At 51.5% G+C, this 19,162-nt stretch overlaps 1 protein-coding gene across 1 annotated transcript in view; it reads right to left on the reverse strand.

The window, feature by feature from the left end:
• Positions 1-13,560, reverse strand: part of COL18A1 (collagen type XVIII alpha 1 chain) — a 105,883-nt gene extending 92,323 nt beyond the window's left edge. Inside the window, 1 exon segment of the mRNA XM_030580507.1 lies at positions 12,657-13,560. Coding sequence (XP_030436367.1) covers positions 12,657-13,275 — 619 coding nt within the window. The 5' untranslated portion in view covers positions 13,276-13,560.
• Between the last annotated feature and the right edge of the window lie 5,602 nt (positions 13,561-19,162).

Here is a 19,162-nt window from a genome sequence, read left to right on the forward strand (position 1 = left end):
CCCCCCACCCTCAGTTCCTTCTTGCCAGACAACTCCGACAGAGGGGAAGGAGGGCGGGATGTGGAATAGACATGAGCAGCACATCTCGAAGAACACCAGTTACAGAACAGGTAACTGTCTTTTCTTCTTTGAGTGCTTGCTCATGTGTATTCCACAGTAGGTGATTCTGAGCTATATCTGTTGGAGGAGTTCACAAGTTCCCAGGACAGAGGACAGCCTTGCCAAACCCGGCATCATCCCTGGTGAACTGACAACCACGTGGTGGCCCCACAGCCGGATCCCCTGGCCACGAACCCGGGCAGGTATTTCAATGCAGAGACAGAGCTTACAAATTCTGTCCCAGTAAACCAGGGAAGAGCTGAAAGCGACTGTGTGTGCAGGGTGGTGCCAGTGAGGCTGACAAGAAGGGGGAAGAAGACAGGGGTTTGCCAGCAGGGTGGGTGGCTGCATTCAACGTGAAAGACTGCACAGAGCAGTGTTCACTTCTAGGGCTGGCCAAGAGACTCCCCAGTGCTGCTGACTACAACAGCGTATTGTCCTATAGCCGTTTGCAGCTGGGAATATTACTAGAAAGGAATGCCAGAAAATTTGGGATGTGATGCAATTATTTTGCCCCTGAGCTGGTGCCGTGAACGGAACAGCTGCTGTTCCAAATCCCCAAGCTGCTGAAACTCCCCACAGTATCGTAGGAAGGCTGATAAAACCTATGCTAGAGGCTGTATTGTCTTTGAAACAACTAGAGTCTCCTTGAGCCTACGGGATCCATATCTGCCACATGCAGGGCACTCGGGAACATAGCATTGCTCTCTCCTGCCTCAGCGAAAATTATCAATCCCTTAAATCCCCTGAAGCAACAGCAGAAAAAACAAAAGTTTTCGCTCAGTAAGATGAGCAACGGGAAGAGTTAAGACACGGTTAGACGCTGCTGAGGGATGCAGCAGTTTCTCCTACACACGTAAGAGCTCAAGGTGACAGCAGTCCTTCGCCCTTTGGAAAATATTGGCCCTGATCCTCCTCTCTCCTACAACACTTTACACCAGTGTAAACCCTTGGGGACTAGTTCCCAGTTACTCCATTTTGACCATAGGGCAGGAACAGAGGACTGGGGGTCTCCGCCACCTTTACACTCCCTATATTCTGAGACCATGCAGGGACCTGCCTGGTGCCCAGTGAAAGCTAGAGCAGCCTCAGAGTTGCTCCAAGTTATGTTCCACTTCCCACAGCCCCTTGTGGCCGCAACTCCCACCTTGCCACTGACAGGCTCAGAAACCAGACTGCAAAAAGTTTGTAATTTGAAAACACTCTCATGAGTCTGGGGCTCAACTCCGGCTCCCTGAACGCCTCTGGCCGACTAGTGAAATGTCTCTGTTGCTTCTGGAACCCAGACACTGGAGCATCACACTGGCATGTAACATGAACCAGGAGACTGAACCTTACACAAAGCAATGCTGACATCAACATCGACTCCTTAAACTCGGTGCACAGCCTTAGGAAACCATGGAAACGGTTCAAAGGCCATGCACTCTCTGACAGCCGTCTAAGGCCCAGATCCTCAGCAGCCCGTGCGACACACAGATCTCTCTGCAGGACTGGGGCCGGCTCCACACTAGCACTGCCAGCTCTTCCTTCCTCTCTTAAAGCACGACTTGTTTTAATCAGACAGTCTCTTTAGATGTGCATTATACAGTACACAGACATATCCCTCCTGACCTGCAGAGCATCAGAAACAGGCAACATTGAGTTCTTAGGAATATTGAGTAAAGAAGTAATCTAGTTAATTTGAGTGTGAACAAAAACTTGAAATTCCCATGTACTCAAAGCCAAGATATATTTGTGTGCAGAGACAATATTTGGCTTTATATGGCACTTTTCGTGTCTTAGCAAAGGAATGAGACAGCAGGAGTGGAGCGACTGCCCAGCTGAAAGCAGCAGCCTTTCCATGCTCATTCATCGCTCTCACGCAGCCTCGGATGTTAGACCTTTTTTCCGAGCTCTCCACTGTGTGTGAACAGGACCCAAAAGGAGGGACTCCACAAGACATAAGAATGGCCATACTGCATCAGACCAAAGGTCCAGCTAGCCCTACTGTCTTCCAACGGTGGCCAGTGCCAGGGGTCCCAGCAGGAATGAACAGAACAGGGAATCATACAGTGATCCATCCCCTGTCACCCATTCCCAGCTTCTGGCAAACAGAGGCTAGGGACACCATCCCTGCCCATCCTGGCTAATAGCCATCGATGGACCTATCCTCCATCAACTTATCTAATTCTTTTTTGAACCCAGTTATACTTTTGGCCTTCACAACATCCTTGGCAAAGCGTTCCACAGGTTGCCTGTGTGTTGTATGAAAAAATACTTCCTTTTATTAGTTTTTCAACCTGCTGCCTATTAATTTCACTTGGTGATCCCTAGTTCTTGTGTTATGTGAAGGAATAAATAACTTCCTTATTCACTTTCTCCACACCAGTCATGATTTTATAGATCCCTATCATATCCCCCTTAGTCTGTTTTCCAAGCTGAACACTACCAATTTTTTAAATCTTTCCTCATATGGAAGCTGTTCCATCCCCCTACTCATTTTAGTTATCCCTCTCACTTCGCACTAGGGAAAGAGGAGCTTGAATTAATGTCGGGGGGGGTCTTGTCATGAACACCACAACCTTTGCTACAACCTCGGCATCTCCATCATTGATAATTACAACAGCAAATGATGACACCAATAGAAGGCTCATAACATTGGGTCTAAAAGAAATGACGTCCCTCTGTACAAGGTACAGTTGAGAAATACGGCAGCTGCTGCTTTACAAGGAAGTGTGAAGCCACAACAAGGAGGTCACTTCCTCACTCTTGGCAAACAACTAGATTTTAAAGGGCCACCCAAACATTCACAAAACAGTCCAGACGACAAGCTGTTATAAGCCACAGGGAAAGAGAACTGCTTCCTCTGCTCATTGCAGTTTTAGGCCAAGGAACAAAGTTTCTTTGAACAGAAAGCCATCAGCTTTTAAACATGTTAATATTTCTTCTCTGTTAAAACACACACACAAGAGGTTACACTCGCCGTGCACTCTGCAAGGACTGGAATGAACGTTAGTCAATCCGGTACATTTTGATCCTAACCATCAACCTTTGGAAATTATTGATCATACAATCAAGATAAATATTTGCACCTACAGAGAGCCCAGGAGAGGGGAGGCAATGTTTGAACCCACTTTAAATATACCTAAAACCTTTCACAAATCTCTATTGAAAAGAACCAAAAATATTCCCAGAGCAGTGATGCCAGGTGGCAGGGCCTTTCCCGGACTTGGCCTGAGCACTCAGCAAATAGAACAGCTTTAAAGAGAAGGAAATGACGAACCATTCCTGACATCAACAACGCTGTGACCTGCAATCACAACACACTGATTCAAAGATGGCAAAGCAGCTCAGTCTGCATGAGACAGAGCATCAAACACCGTGGGGCTCTTCGCAGAGGCCAAAGTCGCACAGCAGCAAGCTGGTGTTCATGGATACATGCAGAGTGAAAAGAACGGGGAGCTGCTGCAGCAGAGAACTAACATGGGATGTAAGAAGGTGTAAAATATAGCACTACTGGCAACCCCAATCCTTCAAAAATCATGAGTCAGGCCTCAAAAAACAGGAACTTAAAAATCATGAAATTTTTATAAAAATCACAAACACTTGGTTCTCTGCATTTGTTTCCTGGCTTCTGAGCCTTCAGGGCTCACTCCGGTCACCTTTACAGACCTCTCTGCCAGCACAAGGGCTAGAAGCTTATTTTATTTTTTTTAAATGAGAGCAGAGATCAGTTCTCACCTAGTCACTTGACTCCCGGAACTGGGGCTTTAAGGAAGAGATTGAATACCATGAGTTGGCACGCTTAAGCACGTTCCCCCGACTCTCACACCCCCATTAATTAATTTTCCTAGACATCCAATTCCTGGGACCCTTTGGCAGGTAAGTTACACCCTGTGGGAGCCCCAGTGGGGCACAAAGTTTTGCCAGGCCGCAGGATTCAAAACCCAGGGCACAGTACCCTTGTAGGTCTGAACTGGAGCTCACGGAATGCTGGAACATCCTGGGGCAGTCCACGGACCTTACAAACCACAACAATTGCATTGGTATACTCTGCAGTTGAATATTGTGTGCCAGTGTGGTCTCACAACAGTCACACTAAACTCCTTGACACTCAACTCAATAATGCTATGAATATAGTGTCAGGGAAGCTCAAATAAATCGACTCCAGTCAACAGGCTCCCGGTTCTACTGCACATTCATCCTTCAGAGTAGAAGAGCTGCTCAGATATCTCGCTTTCAGTGCAAGCATGTCAGTGCAAACGCAAGAATCCTGCTGCATGATGACCTGCAGAACCTGCCAAAAATGAGATTAAAATCCTGCAGCCCTCTATGGAACCGCATCAAGACCCTTACACCCAACTTCAATGCTGAGACTCAATGGAGAGTCACATGGAGCATTTCGACCGCTCAAAACAAACAGCTCGTTGTTGACCCTGCCAAGGACCCACTGGGTTTTATGTCGGAAAGATGGATGCAGATTGAATGGCATCAGGGCATCTCGTGGGAGATGTGGACAAACCCTCTTTAAATGGAAAATGAGGCAAACACCTGCATGCGACTGTGGTCACCAGGCACAAACGATGGAGCACGTCATATCGGAGTGTCCCCTTTGTTCTTTTGGACGTTCGCCACCTCACTGCTTCAGCAATGTGCTAGCTATCAAACTCAGCTGTAAATTTGTAGTTGTTGCTACGTACCCAAGCCATACGAAAGGAGAAAACTGAAGGCTCCAGGAGGGCTGCCTCACCAGCCACACCCCTGGCTATGCTGTACCAATGCCAGACACTTCCCTTTCCAGAGCTCATCACCAGGGGCTGGCAAAAGAAAGGAAGCTGCAATTCCAGGGCAGAGTGCAGCTCCACTTCTCAGCAGGAACCCCTGCAGTGATGAGTGCTCACGGGCTCCTCCGCCTTCTGTCACTCCCTGGCTTAGCGGCTCACTGGAATGACAGACCTATCCGGGTCTCTTGGAGGACATGCTTTTCAGAGACAGCCCCGCCCGTTGCATGCAGCACGTAGCGCTCCCAGCTTGCGCAGCTATAGGAGCCTTGGGATGCGACTCTATGTGGTGGAGGTGGAAGTGGATTTGTGGCTCCCTGACCCACAACTGCTCCGGCTGCCATGGCTCCCCCAGGCTGGGCAGCATGGAAGCGTGGTAGCACTATGGCCATGCCCTCATCACACCCCTGCACTGGAGTCATCCCCAGCTGTTCACTCCAGCTGGCTGGTCCCTTTGCATTGCTGGCGTGACCCTGTGGCCAAGGCAGGAGCCAGGATCTGGCTCTGGATTTATAACAGCTCAGCTGCTCCTGCTGGCTCTCTGCCACTCACAGGAGAATCCCTCACCATTCCATCCCAGGGAACTGTTCCTGCACCTGTCCTGCTCAGAGGCACAGGGTCAGCCCCAGAGCTGCAGGGGTTTTTGGGGCAGCTGGTGTCCTGCTGCCCAATTTGATTTGTAAACAGCTCTGTCGGTGCCTTGGGTTGATATACCTTCTGTACACCTTTGCTTTCTGAGAGACCCCTCCCCAGTGTGAGACACACCAACAGAGCCACTCCCAGGAGGGGGCACGCTCAGACACACAGAGGGATGGAGGGATGAAAGTGTGAAAGCTAAATCTTCTGAGCCACCTGCTCAGGCCTTATGGCCAACACTGGTGTTTCCAGTTCCAAGAACTCATGCCTTCCACAGGTTCAAAGAGCCCTTGGGAAGAGCCCCGATACCCTGCTTGGCAAACTAGAGAAAGAAAACAAAGCTGTGGTGTATCTAGAGAAAACAAACAATGAACCTAATTAAATATCATGCAATTTAGAAATTAACCCATACTAGTGGGCTGGGTTACCGAGCATGGTAAAATACAGCAAAACAGGGCAAACTTTACACAGCCTCTCACATCTGCATGGAACAGCCAGGGAAGGGGAGAAATGGGACAAGTTATGTACCCTGCTGGGAGACAGAAGTCCAAGCCGCTCTCTTTCTGCAGTATCCCATATCCACCCCTGTGGAAATCCCCAGGCCATAGCAAATTCTAACTTCAGGCATGCAGTAGGAGCAGCTGAATTGTTAAAAAAACCTCAAACTACACAAATAGCCCATTGCCTTTTAAACACCCTAAGAAAAGTGAAAATCCAGAGAATGTTCTATAAGTAGCTTTTCCCTAAATACAAAACGGTGAGTCAGCTGCCTGGCTTTGTCCCTGCTCACAGCCCCATTTCCATAAGCTAGCCAACAACAGCTATCCCAGCTTGCTTTTCTTTTTTCGGACTATTAGCCTGGGAACTTTGGGCTGTGCAGGCCAATACGCCCTTGTATGTAAGAGTTGAATGACCGACAGCATTCCTGAGAACATTTAACGTGCACCCTCGAGGGACAGCCTAAAACAGTAACTCTTCAGTGTCAGGGGCAGTTATTCATGAAAGGTCAAAGCCAGTAGGAAGCCATTCTTACAACCATAAGAGTATCGCAATTGTCGCTACACTCTCCTCCTTCCCTCTGGTCAAACAGACCATCTGCTTCAAGGCATTCTGGGGGCACTTTATATTTGCTGATTGGAATCCCCAACATAAAGAACTACATTATTTAAAATGGGCCTTCAAAGTCATTGCAATTGAGCTATATTGACCTTAACTAACTCCACAGACATGACAAAAATAAGGGGAATAAGGAACCTACAAATACATGCAACTCCAAGACAGCTGGCCAGGCCTGTCTGGGATAGTCAGATGTTCTGTTCAAACTAACTGGTGGTGTGGTGAAAACATCCAGCAGGACACATCAGCAGTTCCAACCCACAGTGAAAAGATGATCCATGTCTCCTAAAAATATTCCTGTCACAGTCATTCTAACACACCGATGAAAGCACCCTGTGGTACTTCATTTCTAGCTAGGCTAGAACGTACGTGTACATTTCAAAAAGCATGATGCAAGTCTTGTTCTCCTGGGCAGGCATGTACAGAACGTAAGTGTGTTCACAATCAATGGCACTGCTCTGATTGGTGTTTCTAGCCCTTAACAGCCCCTGTACAGTTCGCACGTGTGCACAGACACACACTTTTTTTGGTTGACTTATAGTAAACAGAATGCTGCCTCTGTTGCCCCAATAATGGGAACCAAATATTTGCTAATGTGTAAATAATTAACCACAACAAAAGGAACTCTCTCAGCTGTCCTGTGAAACACTTTAGGGTATCCAGAAAGAAATGTAAACAAAGCATAGTGCAAATGTGGTCATGGCCTCTGTACTATAGAGTACAACGGTTACAGGGGAAGGAGAAACACAGTAGAGTTTGGTCCATAGCTTCCAGTAATTTAGCATCCTGTCTCTGGAGAGTTACTGGTGCCTCATGGGAAGCTGAGCTACTCAGCTCAGTACTCTTCACCTCTCTTATTGCAAGGACTAGCCCTGGCTCAGTCTAGCCATCCAACGAGGCAGGTCAGCATCCTGCACTTCCTCCACAGAGACCTGGGTTCTTCATCACCTGGAGTCTCTGTGACGTGCTCTGGCCTGTGCTAATGGGGGTTAGACTAGACCAGGGGTGAGCAAACTTTTTGGGCCAAGGGCCACATCTGGGTGGGTAAATTGTATGCAGGGCTGGGGCAAGGCGTTGGGGTGCACGAGGAAGTGCGGGGTGTGGGAGGGGGTGCGGTGCGCGGTGTGCAGGAAGGGCCTCAGGGCAAGGGATTGGGGCAGAGAAGGGGTGTGGGGTGTGTGAGGGGGCTCAGGGCAGGGGGCTGGGGTGCAGGAGGAGTGTGAGGTGCAGCAGGGAGCTCAAGGCAGGGGGTTGGGGTTAGGGTTCAGTAGGGGTCTCACGGCATGGGGTTGGGGTGCACAGGGGTGCAGAGTGCAGCAGGGGGCTTGGGGCAGGGGGTTGGGGTGAACAGGGGTGCAGAGTGCAGCAGGGGGCTTGGGGCAGGGGGTTGGGGTGAACAGGGGATAGGGTGCAGCAGGGGACTCAGCGCAGGGGGTTGGGTGCAGGAGGAGTGTGAAGTGCAGCAGGGAGCTCACGGCCTGGGGTTGGGGTGAACAGGGGTTATGGTGCAGCAGGGGGCTTAGGGCAGGGGGTTGGGGTTAGGGTGCAGCAGGGTGCTCAGGGCATGGGGTTGGGGTGAACAGGGGTTAGGGTGCAGCAGGGGGCTCAGGGCAGGGGGCTGGGGCTAGGGTGCAGCAGGGTGCTCAGGGCATGGGGTTGGGGTGCAGGAGGGGTGCAGAGTGTACGAGGGGGCTCAGGACAGGGAGTTGGGGTGCAAGGTGCAGGCAGGGGTCTTAGGGCAGGAAGTTGGAGGGGGGGTTCAGGCTCCAGCCTGGCATCGCTTATCTCAGGGGTGGTAGTGGAGGGCACTAGGGCCAGGGCAGACTCTCTGCCTGCCTGCCCTGTCCCCAGCCCCGTGCCACTCCAGGAAGCGCTGTGGACCCGGGAGGGGGTGAGGGGGGCAGGGCTCTGCATGCAGTGCCCTTGCTGCGCCTCCAGGTACCTCCCCCGAAGTGCTCATTGGCCGTGGTTCCCCATTCCTGGCCAATGGGAGCTGTGGGGGCAGGGGGCACTGCCTGGAGGCAAGGGCAACCCACACAGAGCCCTCTGCCCCCCTGCTCAGGGGCCACTTCTGAGTGTGGCGCTGGGCCCGCGGTGCCAAGGGGGGCAATCCCATGGGCCGGATCCAAAGCCCTGAGGGTTGGATCCGGCCCGCGGGCCATGGTTTGCCCATCCTGGACTAGACAATCACGATGGCTCCTTCTGAACTTAAAGCCTGTGAGTTTGTGAACTCATCACATGCTAAGTTCCCTCTAAGCTGCGCGGTCGTGTAGCAGCCTATTAAGTGCCGTGCAGGCGAGGCGGGGAGAGATGCCGCTCCCCCAGCCCTGGAACTGCCGCAGCCAGGGGAAAGGTGCTGATCCTGGGCCTCAGCCCGGGAGCTGCCACAGGGAGAGGGTGCTGGGAGAATCCTCTCTCCCTGCACAGCCCCGGGGCAGCCTGCACCCCAAGCCCATCATCCCCAGCCTCCATCCCCGAGACCGCACCCCCAGCCAGAGCCCTGACCTCTCTGTCCCCCAACACTCTGCTCCAGCCCTGATTCCTCACCACATGAATTTATGCTATGTGCACCAATATGGAGGCGATGTGTCACACAGAGTCATGTCACACCTCAGCTCCATATTGGTGCACATAACAAAATTCATTCTGCACATGGGCACGAAAATTGGAGGGAAACTGATGACGAGAGGTCCCTTCTTCTGCAAGGGACCATTGGAAAGGAAGGTATCACTGGGGGAGAGGAGGGTGGAAGAATCTGCTCCTTATTAATGTAAGAACATGAGAAAAAAATCTGACACAGCCTCTGAGTGGCTGCTGAACAGAATGTCTATCCATGCTCCCCAGGAGCTGCTCGAACTTCAGAGAGGTGCCCAGGCTCCATATGTCCAGCAGAATGCCCAAGTCCTGCCATACCCACAGCGCCAGGAGCAGCTCTGCTCAGCGGAAGCGGAATACGTCAGGATGCAGCACTACCTAGAGCAGTGTGGGAAGCCATCAGCCAAGGACTCATCTGCACAGCCTGAGGAATTGTTAACTTAATGCGCAGAACACTGGCAAGCCCAGGGAGAGCTCAACAAATACCACGGGTTGTGGCAGAGCCAGGGAGGTGAGGAAAGGGCTGAAAGAAGGGACATGGCATCTGTATTAAAACCTCTGCCTCCTGGCTTCTCTCCGGCTTCAGGGATGTCAACGTATAGAAAAGATGGCCCAGGCAATTCCAGAGCTAGTGAGAAGCTCTCGAGCTGTGAGAACGGTACCCTGGTGCAGCATCTGAATTAGGTGTACACCAGGCACCAGAACAACAGGGTCTGAACCTGGCTAGCTATGCGAGACATTCACGGGAGTTTTTAATCTCCTGAAACAAAATCCCTGTAGTTCTAAAACCTCTTGCCATAGGAATGGAGGATGGGCCCTGCCTGGATTGCCCAGAAAGCAATGATGAATTGACGGCAATATTTATTTGAAAAAGCTGAACTCAGACAGAATTAGATTAAGAAATCTGCCCAAAGCCTTAGATGGAGCGAGTGGGACAGGACTCATTGGTTTAAAGTTTCACTCAGCCCTTTCTCATCAATGCCAGCTCCCAGGCTGTGCTTCCTCTGCCCCCAATGCCGCTCCTACAAGATCTGGATTCTAGATGCAGCCCATGCTGCCGTGCCTTCCCCCTCCCCACTGTATACACACAGGGGGGAAGGGCCGGTAGATTTGTGGACAAATGCATCATTCTCGACTTTATACACTTTAGAAGTGTCCACTTTACACAGCGGATTGGCCCAAGGACTCTCCATCGCCCCCAGCACACCTGCTGGCAGACCAGCTCTAACCACCTGCAGATCCCACAGCCAGTGAACGTGGCAGGAGGAAGCCCAGCTCCAGTGCTGGGACATTTTAATACAGCATTTTGAAGAGCTAGCAGGATTAGCATTAATGTCAAACCTTTTTAGGGGTGGAAACCTGACACAGAACTCTCCTCTTTCACTAGTGTACTGTGAGAGACAGACAGAGAGAGCAATCTCTGGAAGGAACTTCATTCAGACCACGTGGGGCAGTGCAAGGGACACCAGAGACAGGGAAGGTGGGAATGCCCCCAGCTTAGCAGTAGAGCATCGATACAGTGCATCAATCCTCAGGACCCTGCAACAAGACTGCACTAGCGAGGATAACAGCCCCAGAATGACAGAGGGACGGGTCCGTGCTCCTGGCTGAACGAGTCAGTAGGCGGCTTGATGCACATGCAGTTACTTGAAGAAAGCAGGCACCAGGCAGGGAAGGAAATTGGAAGGCAACATTCACTGTATCACCCACAGCCAGTGATGAGACCCTGAGCACCACGGACGTACAGTGCCCTATCCCAGCATTGCACCATCTTCCCAAAGCCATGATAGGCAAGCTGGAATCTCCAGAGAGAAAGCTGCCTCCAGCAGTAGATAGGTGATTTGAAACAGACTCACCCCCCAGCTCTTCGAGTCCTCCACCAAAAGTGCAAGGACATTACGAAAACTGCCCCATCGCCCTGCTAGAATGCACGAGCCACATATATGGCACCAAGTACAATGCCATCATCAGCAGAGTCATTCAGTGATTTCAGACCCTTCGCTGGCAGCAGAGAAGAGAATAAGAACGTAAGAACGGCCACACTGGGTCAGACCAGTGGTCCATCTAACCCTGTATCCTGCCTTCCAACAGTGGCCAATGCCAGGTGCTGGATGAATTCCACTCCTCCCCTGCCCTCTGACCCACAGCTAGAGGAGTTGTGGGGCTGGGCAGAGACAGGGGGGAGGAGTCACTTGCCTCCTAGCCCAACTGCCATTCACCTCCTTCAGCATCTGGCACGGAGCACAGGCCTCGCTAGCAGTGTGGTCTGAGCACCTGGGCTAGCAGCACCGGCCACAAGCCAGACCCAAGCTGGCAGAATTCTAAACAGAGCAACCCCAGACTGTCCCATTCATCCCCCTGCATAGACCCACCAATGGAGGAAGACAGGGGAGAGTTTGATGGAAGTCACTGCTTTACCCCCACAAAACCGCAAAGTTGGCAAAGCAAGTACAGATTTAGCTTAAGATTACCTGGGGGAAGAAACAGAAAAATTGGTAAGAAACATTACCCCTGTGATATTACCTGCAGACACATTTACAAACACACAAGAATACCCAGCATCCTCTGCAGGGAGAGAGTCACATGATATTGGGAGGTGCCCCTCTTTCAAATGAATCCAGCACAGATCTCTCACGGCCTCACAGAACCCCCAGCACGGTGGGGGCGTTATTGGAATAGAAGCATTGCACCCGGGGACCAGCAGCGAGCAGAAAAACCATTCCAGGTAGCGGTGGCACCGAGATGTAAGAAGCCCCTCCCACTCATGCAAAGCAGCCCAAATTTCCACGTCACTGCCATGATGGAAATAATTCGGTAATCTGAAATGCTTTATGCCCAGGTTGTTGCAATATGGCAGATCAGCTGGGAAGGGCAAGCAGCGACCCGCTGTAAGTGTCAATCCAGGAAAGAAGGAAGCAAGCCCTGCGCTACCATTGTTATAAAGTTGCATAGTGTAGGTTAGTAAATCAAACTCAAGAGATTCAGAATTATTGGCAGAAAAAAATTCCACAGAATTAGTTGCATTCACATTAGAAATAGCATCAGTATGGGTCCTATTTAAATCAGCCACTGCCATCCCAAAACGCATTGTGGAAGAGTCAGTGCTTTGCACTGATTGGCTGCTGTTATTTTTAAGGCTGCGACGGGTACTATTCCCGTAAGAGACTGATTGGTTTGAATGTGCAACATAATGGGATAGCCAGTTGTCTAAAGAACCTGCCAGCTGGGCTGGAATCCCGGCACGCATGCTGATATTGGTCTGCAGCGCCCACCAGTCCAGAACACTTGCTGTCGGTGAAATTCCTCCTCTCTTTTCTGAGACCACTCCCCCGCCAGCCCTTGCTTGTGGGAGGGCAGCACCTTCCTGATCCTCTGCAAGGAGGTTTTCCTGGGAAGCCTCCATCTCACCATGGGCACCTCCACCTGGTGAAAACGAGAAAGACGCACTACCTGGAAGAGCCGCCGCAGGCTTCTGTAAGAGCGCCTGAGTCCTGTTCCAGGCAGGCAGAGGCCCTGCTGGCGTGGGAAGTGAAGCCTCTGGCTGCCCGGTCCCCAGCAGGCTGTGGCCATTCCCTGTCGAGTTGGCAGTCATGTTCCCATGGTCAGCCAGTCCCATTGCAGAGTTTGGAGCAGCCAGACTGGTGGGATCCCCTGTGTTCCCGGTCCTCTGGGTGGTCCTCTCATCCCACAGCTGGACTAGGCTCCTGATGCCCTCTGCTACGTCCAGGATCTCAGCCCCCACCCCCGCAATGTTCTCCTCCTTGCCCTGGGGCATGGCAGGTTTTGCCAGAGCGGGGACAGCTGTCTCCACGGCTGGTGCCTGCCTCGTGACTGAGAGTGTGCTCCATACTTGGTCCCCTGGCTGAGCGGTCGCTGGCACAGCAGCCTGTGTCGTGGTGGCCACAGGAGAGGTAAGCAGTTCCGTTGTCTGGCTCTCTGTGGGGGGCAGGGTTGTTACCGTGGGATTTTTTTGGGTCCCCCAAAGCCAGTCTAAAAACCGTGTCTCTGCCAAGGAGCAGCAGCAGGTTAGCAACAGCAGGAGACACAGACGCTGCTCAGCTGGAGCCATGAAAAATACAGTTCCAGGAAAAGTGTCCTGCAGCAGACAGCATCCAGGGGCACTCACATTGGTCTGTCCTCTGCAGCTCCTCAAAGCATGCACAAAACTGAAGGGAGGCGTGGCTAGCCAGAGCCCCTGCCAAGCCCTGCTCCCAACCAGCCAGCCTCTCCTGTTCCCCGCCCTTCTTCCCCGACAGGGCAATACTCCCACTGGGAACTGGCTTCTGAGCACACCTGGAGTTTTATCCTTTGCCCAGACCCTTCCGCAGCTCCTCCCTGGGAGCCAGCAGCACTGCACCCTTGTTTCACACTCCGGAGAAGCATTCTGCCACTTATTTCTCAGCCACACCCACTCACTAGCCATGGACCTTTAACTCCTTCTTAGCATGTCCAGAGCCGCCTGACCCTTCCTGGCTGCATGCTTGTGTTTTAGTAGCTGTTCTCCTGTAATTAGATGGGAGAAAAACTCCAGAGCATGCAGGCTGCTTGTCAGACATGCAGAGGGAGCAGGCATTGGAGTTTTGGCTGGCGGTGAGAACAGTGCTGCTGTCAGAGAAAGCAGAGCAATGATTTGCAGTCAGTCACTTCACCCCCTGAGCTCCATCTCTCCTCACACAGCCCAGCCGGCAGCCTCCTCACTCCTTTTCCTCCTCTCCCTCTCATAAGCCTGGCTTCTACAGCAGATATTTACTCTTGTAACTGGGGATGAGGCATTTCCTGGGCTTCCTTCTCCCCTCAGCTCAGCGGGGCACCTGACGGGGTTGGCCCAGAGTGAGCACTGGTGGGGGATGAGTCTCTGCAGTTCCTGCAGACACAGGCTGCCCAGGGAACGAGGTAAATTAGCATATCCCAGGTGTCCTGGCCAGGTCCTCTCTTCACCCAGCCCCACTCTATTCTGGATTGTACGAGATGGCGTTGGCCCTCCTGGAGAAATGGGGGTTCACGGGCAGCTTGTGCTGCTGTGAACTCCCTGCCACCCCCCGGCAGACGTTCTGCTGTCTAGGCCTCGGGACTGCAGCCAGGATTCCCAACAGTTATCCATCCTTGTTTAATGTCAGTGAGTCAGGATGTTCCCCAGTGCCAGAACAGGAGAGATTCAGGATCCGGAGCCACAGAACCACCCTGGCATTGATATTCAAGCATCAGATCACAAGCCTTTCACCGCGGAACATTCTCAAAGGAGCTGATGATAGCTCCCCATGCCAAGGCATCCGTCCAGCCCTGTAAGGTGATCTGTGCGTGTGTAGTGACGCTGCTAGCATAGTGTGTGAAAACGTCACCATTTTCCACTGGAATGCCAAGCGCTTACTGTGGTTAGCATCATCCCCCACTAATTTGCTATTCAATTTCCTTTTCCCTTTCCAGCCTCTCAGTGCTAAACTTGTCAAGTAATTCTGTACAAAAAAATACATTTTACTTTTAAAACCAGCAATCCAAATATCCCCTTATTTCCATGCACATTGTAAAAATCCCAGAAAATAATCCTGCAATTTCTATTGTGTTGCAGATATGGGAAGTTAGAAGAAAATTACTATTACTGTCAAGACATATTTCCAAACAGAACACCATTTACAGTACACCACATACACAAAATTGGACAAACAGAGGAAAAGTGGGCACTGAAAGAACAGACGAGATCTAGTTGTTAAAACTGAGCTACGAATCCATCATGCCATTGCATGGAAGACCTACAGGACTTCTGAATCTAACACAATAAAGAAATGTGGAAGCACTGAAGACAGTTTGAAAAACAAACCACTCGAATACCTGCTAACAGACTGTCTCCATTGACAGGAAAGGCACCAACTCTAAGACTCAGGCCTGGTCTACACAAGGAAATTAGGTCGGTACAACTACGCGGCTTCGGGATGTGAAAAATCCACACCCAAGCGATGCAGTTAAACCGACCAAACCTCCCGTGTTGACAGCTTTGGGTGATGGTAGAATTCTTCCATCGACCTAGCTACCGCCTCTCGCGCGGGGGTTGGTGGGAGGGGGCATACACTGACAGCAGAACCCCTCCCATTGCCGTAGGTAGCATCTTCACTGAAGCACCACAGCAGCTCACTGCTGTAGCGTTTTAAGCATGGCCCTGTCCCAATACTATCCCGATCACAGAGCATCCCAGACCTCCGGGAACCCATTCTGAGCTCAGCCTCTTGGGTGGTGCCACCAGCCACAGGCAGAGATGGCTCTGCCTAACAGCTTCCCCCATCACCCCACCACCACCACTCGGCGGGCCCCAGGAGCTGTGAGGGGAGCCAATGTAGGGTCGCAACGTCAATCTTACACTGCACGGGACTTCCCAACCCCAGGCCACAAGATTTCACACAAGAACACAGCTCAGCACTTCTCAGAGAGCAGGCCACAAGCTGGTGATGTAATTCAGCCTTGTGCTACTGCAAAATGAGAAGTGGAATAAAACACCTTGGGCTATGGCCATTTATATGGTTCCAGTTACACTGAACTTAATAGGTTAGTCTGTTCGTCAGCTCACACCAGGCAAAAAAAGAATTTGAACTTTTCTGTCTTCAGACTTGTTCCTATAATTAGCCAGCCAATGGGACCTGAGCCAAGAACTAACCGTGGGCCAGACCATTTGCTAGTCACATCTGCAATGCACTTCCCCCTCGTGGAACCCTGCCATTCTGCTTGTTCCACACCCTGTGCAGCCACAATTTAAAATGAGGAACTTCTACAGCTATGCATCCCTTTGTTGTTAGTTTCTTAATGCATGTCATGAACCAAAACAAGACTGAACAGCTCTGATGGCTCCTGTACAGCGATGTATGCAGAGGGATCTTTGCCACAATGCAGTAGAAAGGCTCCCGTTGTGCTGCGCTAGACCCAGAGATTGGGTGAACTGGGCTGGACACAAGTGCCTTCACATGCTGCCTTTTTGACAGGAATGTCACGCTGAGGAACACCACATTGGTGAGAACGGGTAAAAACCATGCAGAGCAACACATGTATGAAACAGTCATTCCACATTTCCTCTGAAAATTCTTCTATATCCCTGCAGCAGCCTAAGCAATCCCCCTCACCCACGCAATTCCCTGGCTAAGCAACAGCCAAAGCCTTGCTGCGTAGCACAGGAGGCACGACTTCCCTCCCTTAGCCTAGGGCTGCCAGGGCTGCCCCGAAGGACCCTCCCACGCCGTGCAGCCTGAGGAACAAGAAGCCCAGAAGCACGACGAGAGGCATTCTAACCCACACGTCCATTCTGCAAGACAGCGCGAAGGGCTCTGATGCAAAGCACGCAGGAGTGAATGAGAGCCCTTCCAGGGACTGTGATGGACTTTGCATCAGTTGGCAAATGGATAGTCCTCAAGTAATTCACAGACGATTAGAGCACAGGGCCAGCACAAACCAGTACAACCCTCATGTACGGACCAGTGGCCACGGGCTTTCATCCCGTAATTCCTGCATTTCATGAGGATCCCCTACATATCTGGGAGGGTGATGTCCCCTCCCCCACCCCACCATGCTCAAGTGACTCTTCTCCCTAGGTTAACCAGACCCCCCTGGATCACGGGCTGATTTGCTCTTGGGGCTTCTCAGAGATTAACTTCTTAGACAGGATTCTGCAGCGGAGGGGAAACCCTTTATTCCAGCCATGCTTTGCATAATCTGTCAGATCGGAATCAGCATCCTCAGAATTTAGTAAACCAATTACCTGGAAATTCCATTTCCAATTAGCTCAATATGCCTAATGCCGTGTAACCAGCCTCGTAGAGGAGATTCCTCCACAAAGTGCACAATACGGTCTAGTAATCACACCATTTCCTGAGCTCCCTTCACTCCCGTCTTGGCTCAGATCTCACCAAACACTAGCAGGGCTTTGCAGTGCAGACTCACATGGCAGATACCAACTCTCGGACACAGCAAGGGTTTTCACACCCAAAAGAAGGAATGTAGGCGAGGATCTGGTTTGCCCTCTATCCCCACCCAGCCCTGCAGAGACTCTCCAATACCTGGACACTATAGCAACAGTGGGGAGGGCTATTAATCGCCAGCATCAAGTTCCCTGTCAAACCAGAAACAATGCAAACACAGGTCTTCATCTGCCTTAGAAAGGCAAAGAATTCACAATCTTCGTTTTTTCAGGCCACGTGGTTTATGTCAAGGAATGGGCCGTGGGCTACTGCATACAACAGAAAGACCAAGCAAGCACCTACCCAGACCAAGAACAAGCAGCCACAAGGGAGACAAACAGGACACACATATCTTAGACTTTGCTGGTGCCTGCAGGCAAGGATTATACACAGCTGGGAGTGGGGCAATGCAGAGGCTGGTCACACTAATGTGAAGAGATGCTCGAGAATCCCTTACACAATGCACCCTGGCAGACACTTGTGTTGCAGCTTTGCTGCTAGCCACCTCTCCCCCCACAATCACGGCCCCAGTTTCATCACTAACTCAGCGAGAGACTCGCTTCCTAACTGGAGCCCATCTGAGCTGCAGAGGATCATGCAGCTTCTCCTTCATCATTTCTCTCTTCTTCACACATCAAACCTCAGACACGCAGCATTCTCCGTTTTAAACTGCATTGTGCACTCCCTTTGCAGTGGCCAGTGATTCCCAACGTGGAATGGCTGTGCCTGGGGCAAGGGCTCCTTTTCTCTGGTGTACTTCCCATTCTCCCAGGTCTTGAGACCCACGTACCTATTTAGATCCATACAGGGTCAGCCCAGGGTACAACACTGCCTGTTCCAAGGCACTCGGTCGCTCCCAAAATTGTCTGCCATGTTCCAGAACTGTTTTTGTATGCAGCAGGGTCTGGATTCTCATGCAGCTCTGCCCTCGATTTCCCTTTTCCAGGCCCTCCACTTCCCAGTGCTTCAGTGCACGCAGTCCCCTGCTCTGCTGCTCTGGATACAGTCCTGCTCCCCCTTGCCATTGCATTAGAAATTAATCAGGTTCAAGGGAACAGCCCCCATTATTAATAACAAACTGAGCTCTCTGTGAAGGACACACAGGGCAGGTAACTACCCTGCTTAAGAAATTAAGGGGACTTCCTACTCAAATGGCAGTTTCCTTGTAAACAGAGTAGCCACGCTCCGCAGTAGGTACAGTCTAGCGAGGTACAAGAAACTCTTCTCTGTCTGGTATGCAGGGTGTGACAAAGTGGGAATGTTCTTAATGTTTTCTCTGAATACTCAGTTTTCCCTATGCCCTTCTTAAGCATCGAGGTGGTGGGATAAGGGTGTGGGATTGTTGCAGAGCCCTAGAGGGCAGGGATCTACACAGAGAATGGCCGACACCCTGTCTCCTGGCAACTGATGGCCTGGGCCCCTGCCCTGCAAGGTGCCTACTGAAGGTGTTGGAGAACAAAGATCTGGTGGCCTCCTGGCCCGGGAAAAAGACAAAGGCCAGGAGGGGCTGGAGGGGTTTTCAGTCTGGAGCTGGCTGGGGAAATGGAGGGAGGCCCAGATGGGGCTCTGGGCTCCCTGCCCCGCAAGATGGACTTGACTGAGGGGTCCTGTCCTCTATATCTACAAGCTTGGTTTTAGAGTGTGTTCCCGTCGTCTAATAAACCTTCTGTTTTACTGGCTGGCTGAGAGTCACGTCTGACTGTGGAGTTGGGGTGCAGGGCCCTCTGGCTTCCCCAGGAGCCCGGCCTGTGGGAAGCGCACAGTGTGAAAAGGGGATGCTGAATGCTCCAAGATCAGGCCCAGGAAGGTCGAAGGTGTTTAAGCTTCTTGCCATGGAGACAGTCTGCTCAGAGAGAGGAGGCTCCCCCAGAGTCCTGACTGGCTTCGTAGGCAGCAGTTCCAGTGACTCCATGACACAGGGACAGCCCTCGGCATACTCTAGGGACAGGATCCAACTGGGGAGTGGGTTTGCACAATGACAAGCAAATGTCCCCAAGGCTCTCCCTCGGGAGAGGTCCTTCC

The sequence above is a fragment of the Gopherus evgoodei genome, chromosome 11 (assembly GCF_007399415.2).
Source record: "Gopherus evgoodei ecotype Sinaloan lineage chromosome 11, rGopEvg1_v1.p, whole genome shotgun sequence".
Lineage (NCBI taxonomy): Eukaryota > Metazoa > Chordata > Testudines > Testudinidae > Gopherus > Gopherus evgoodei.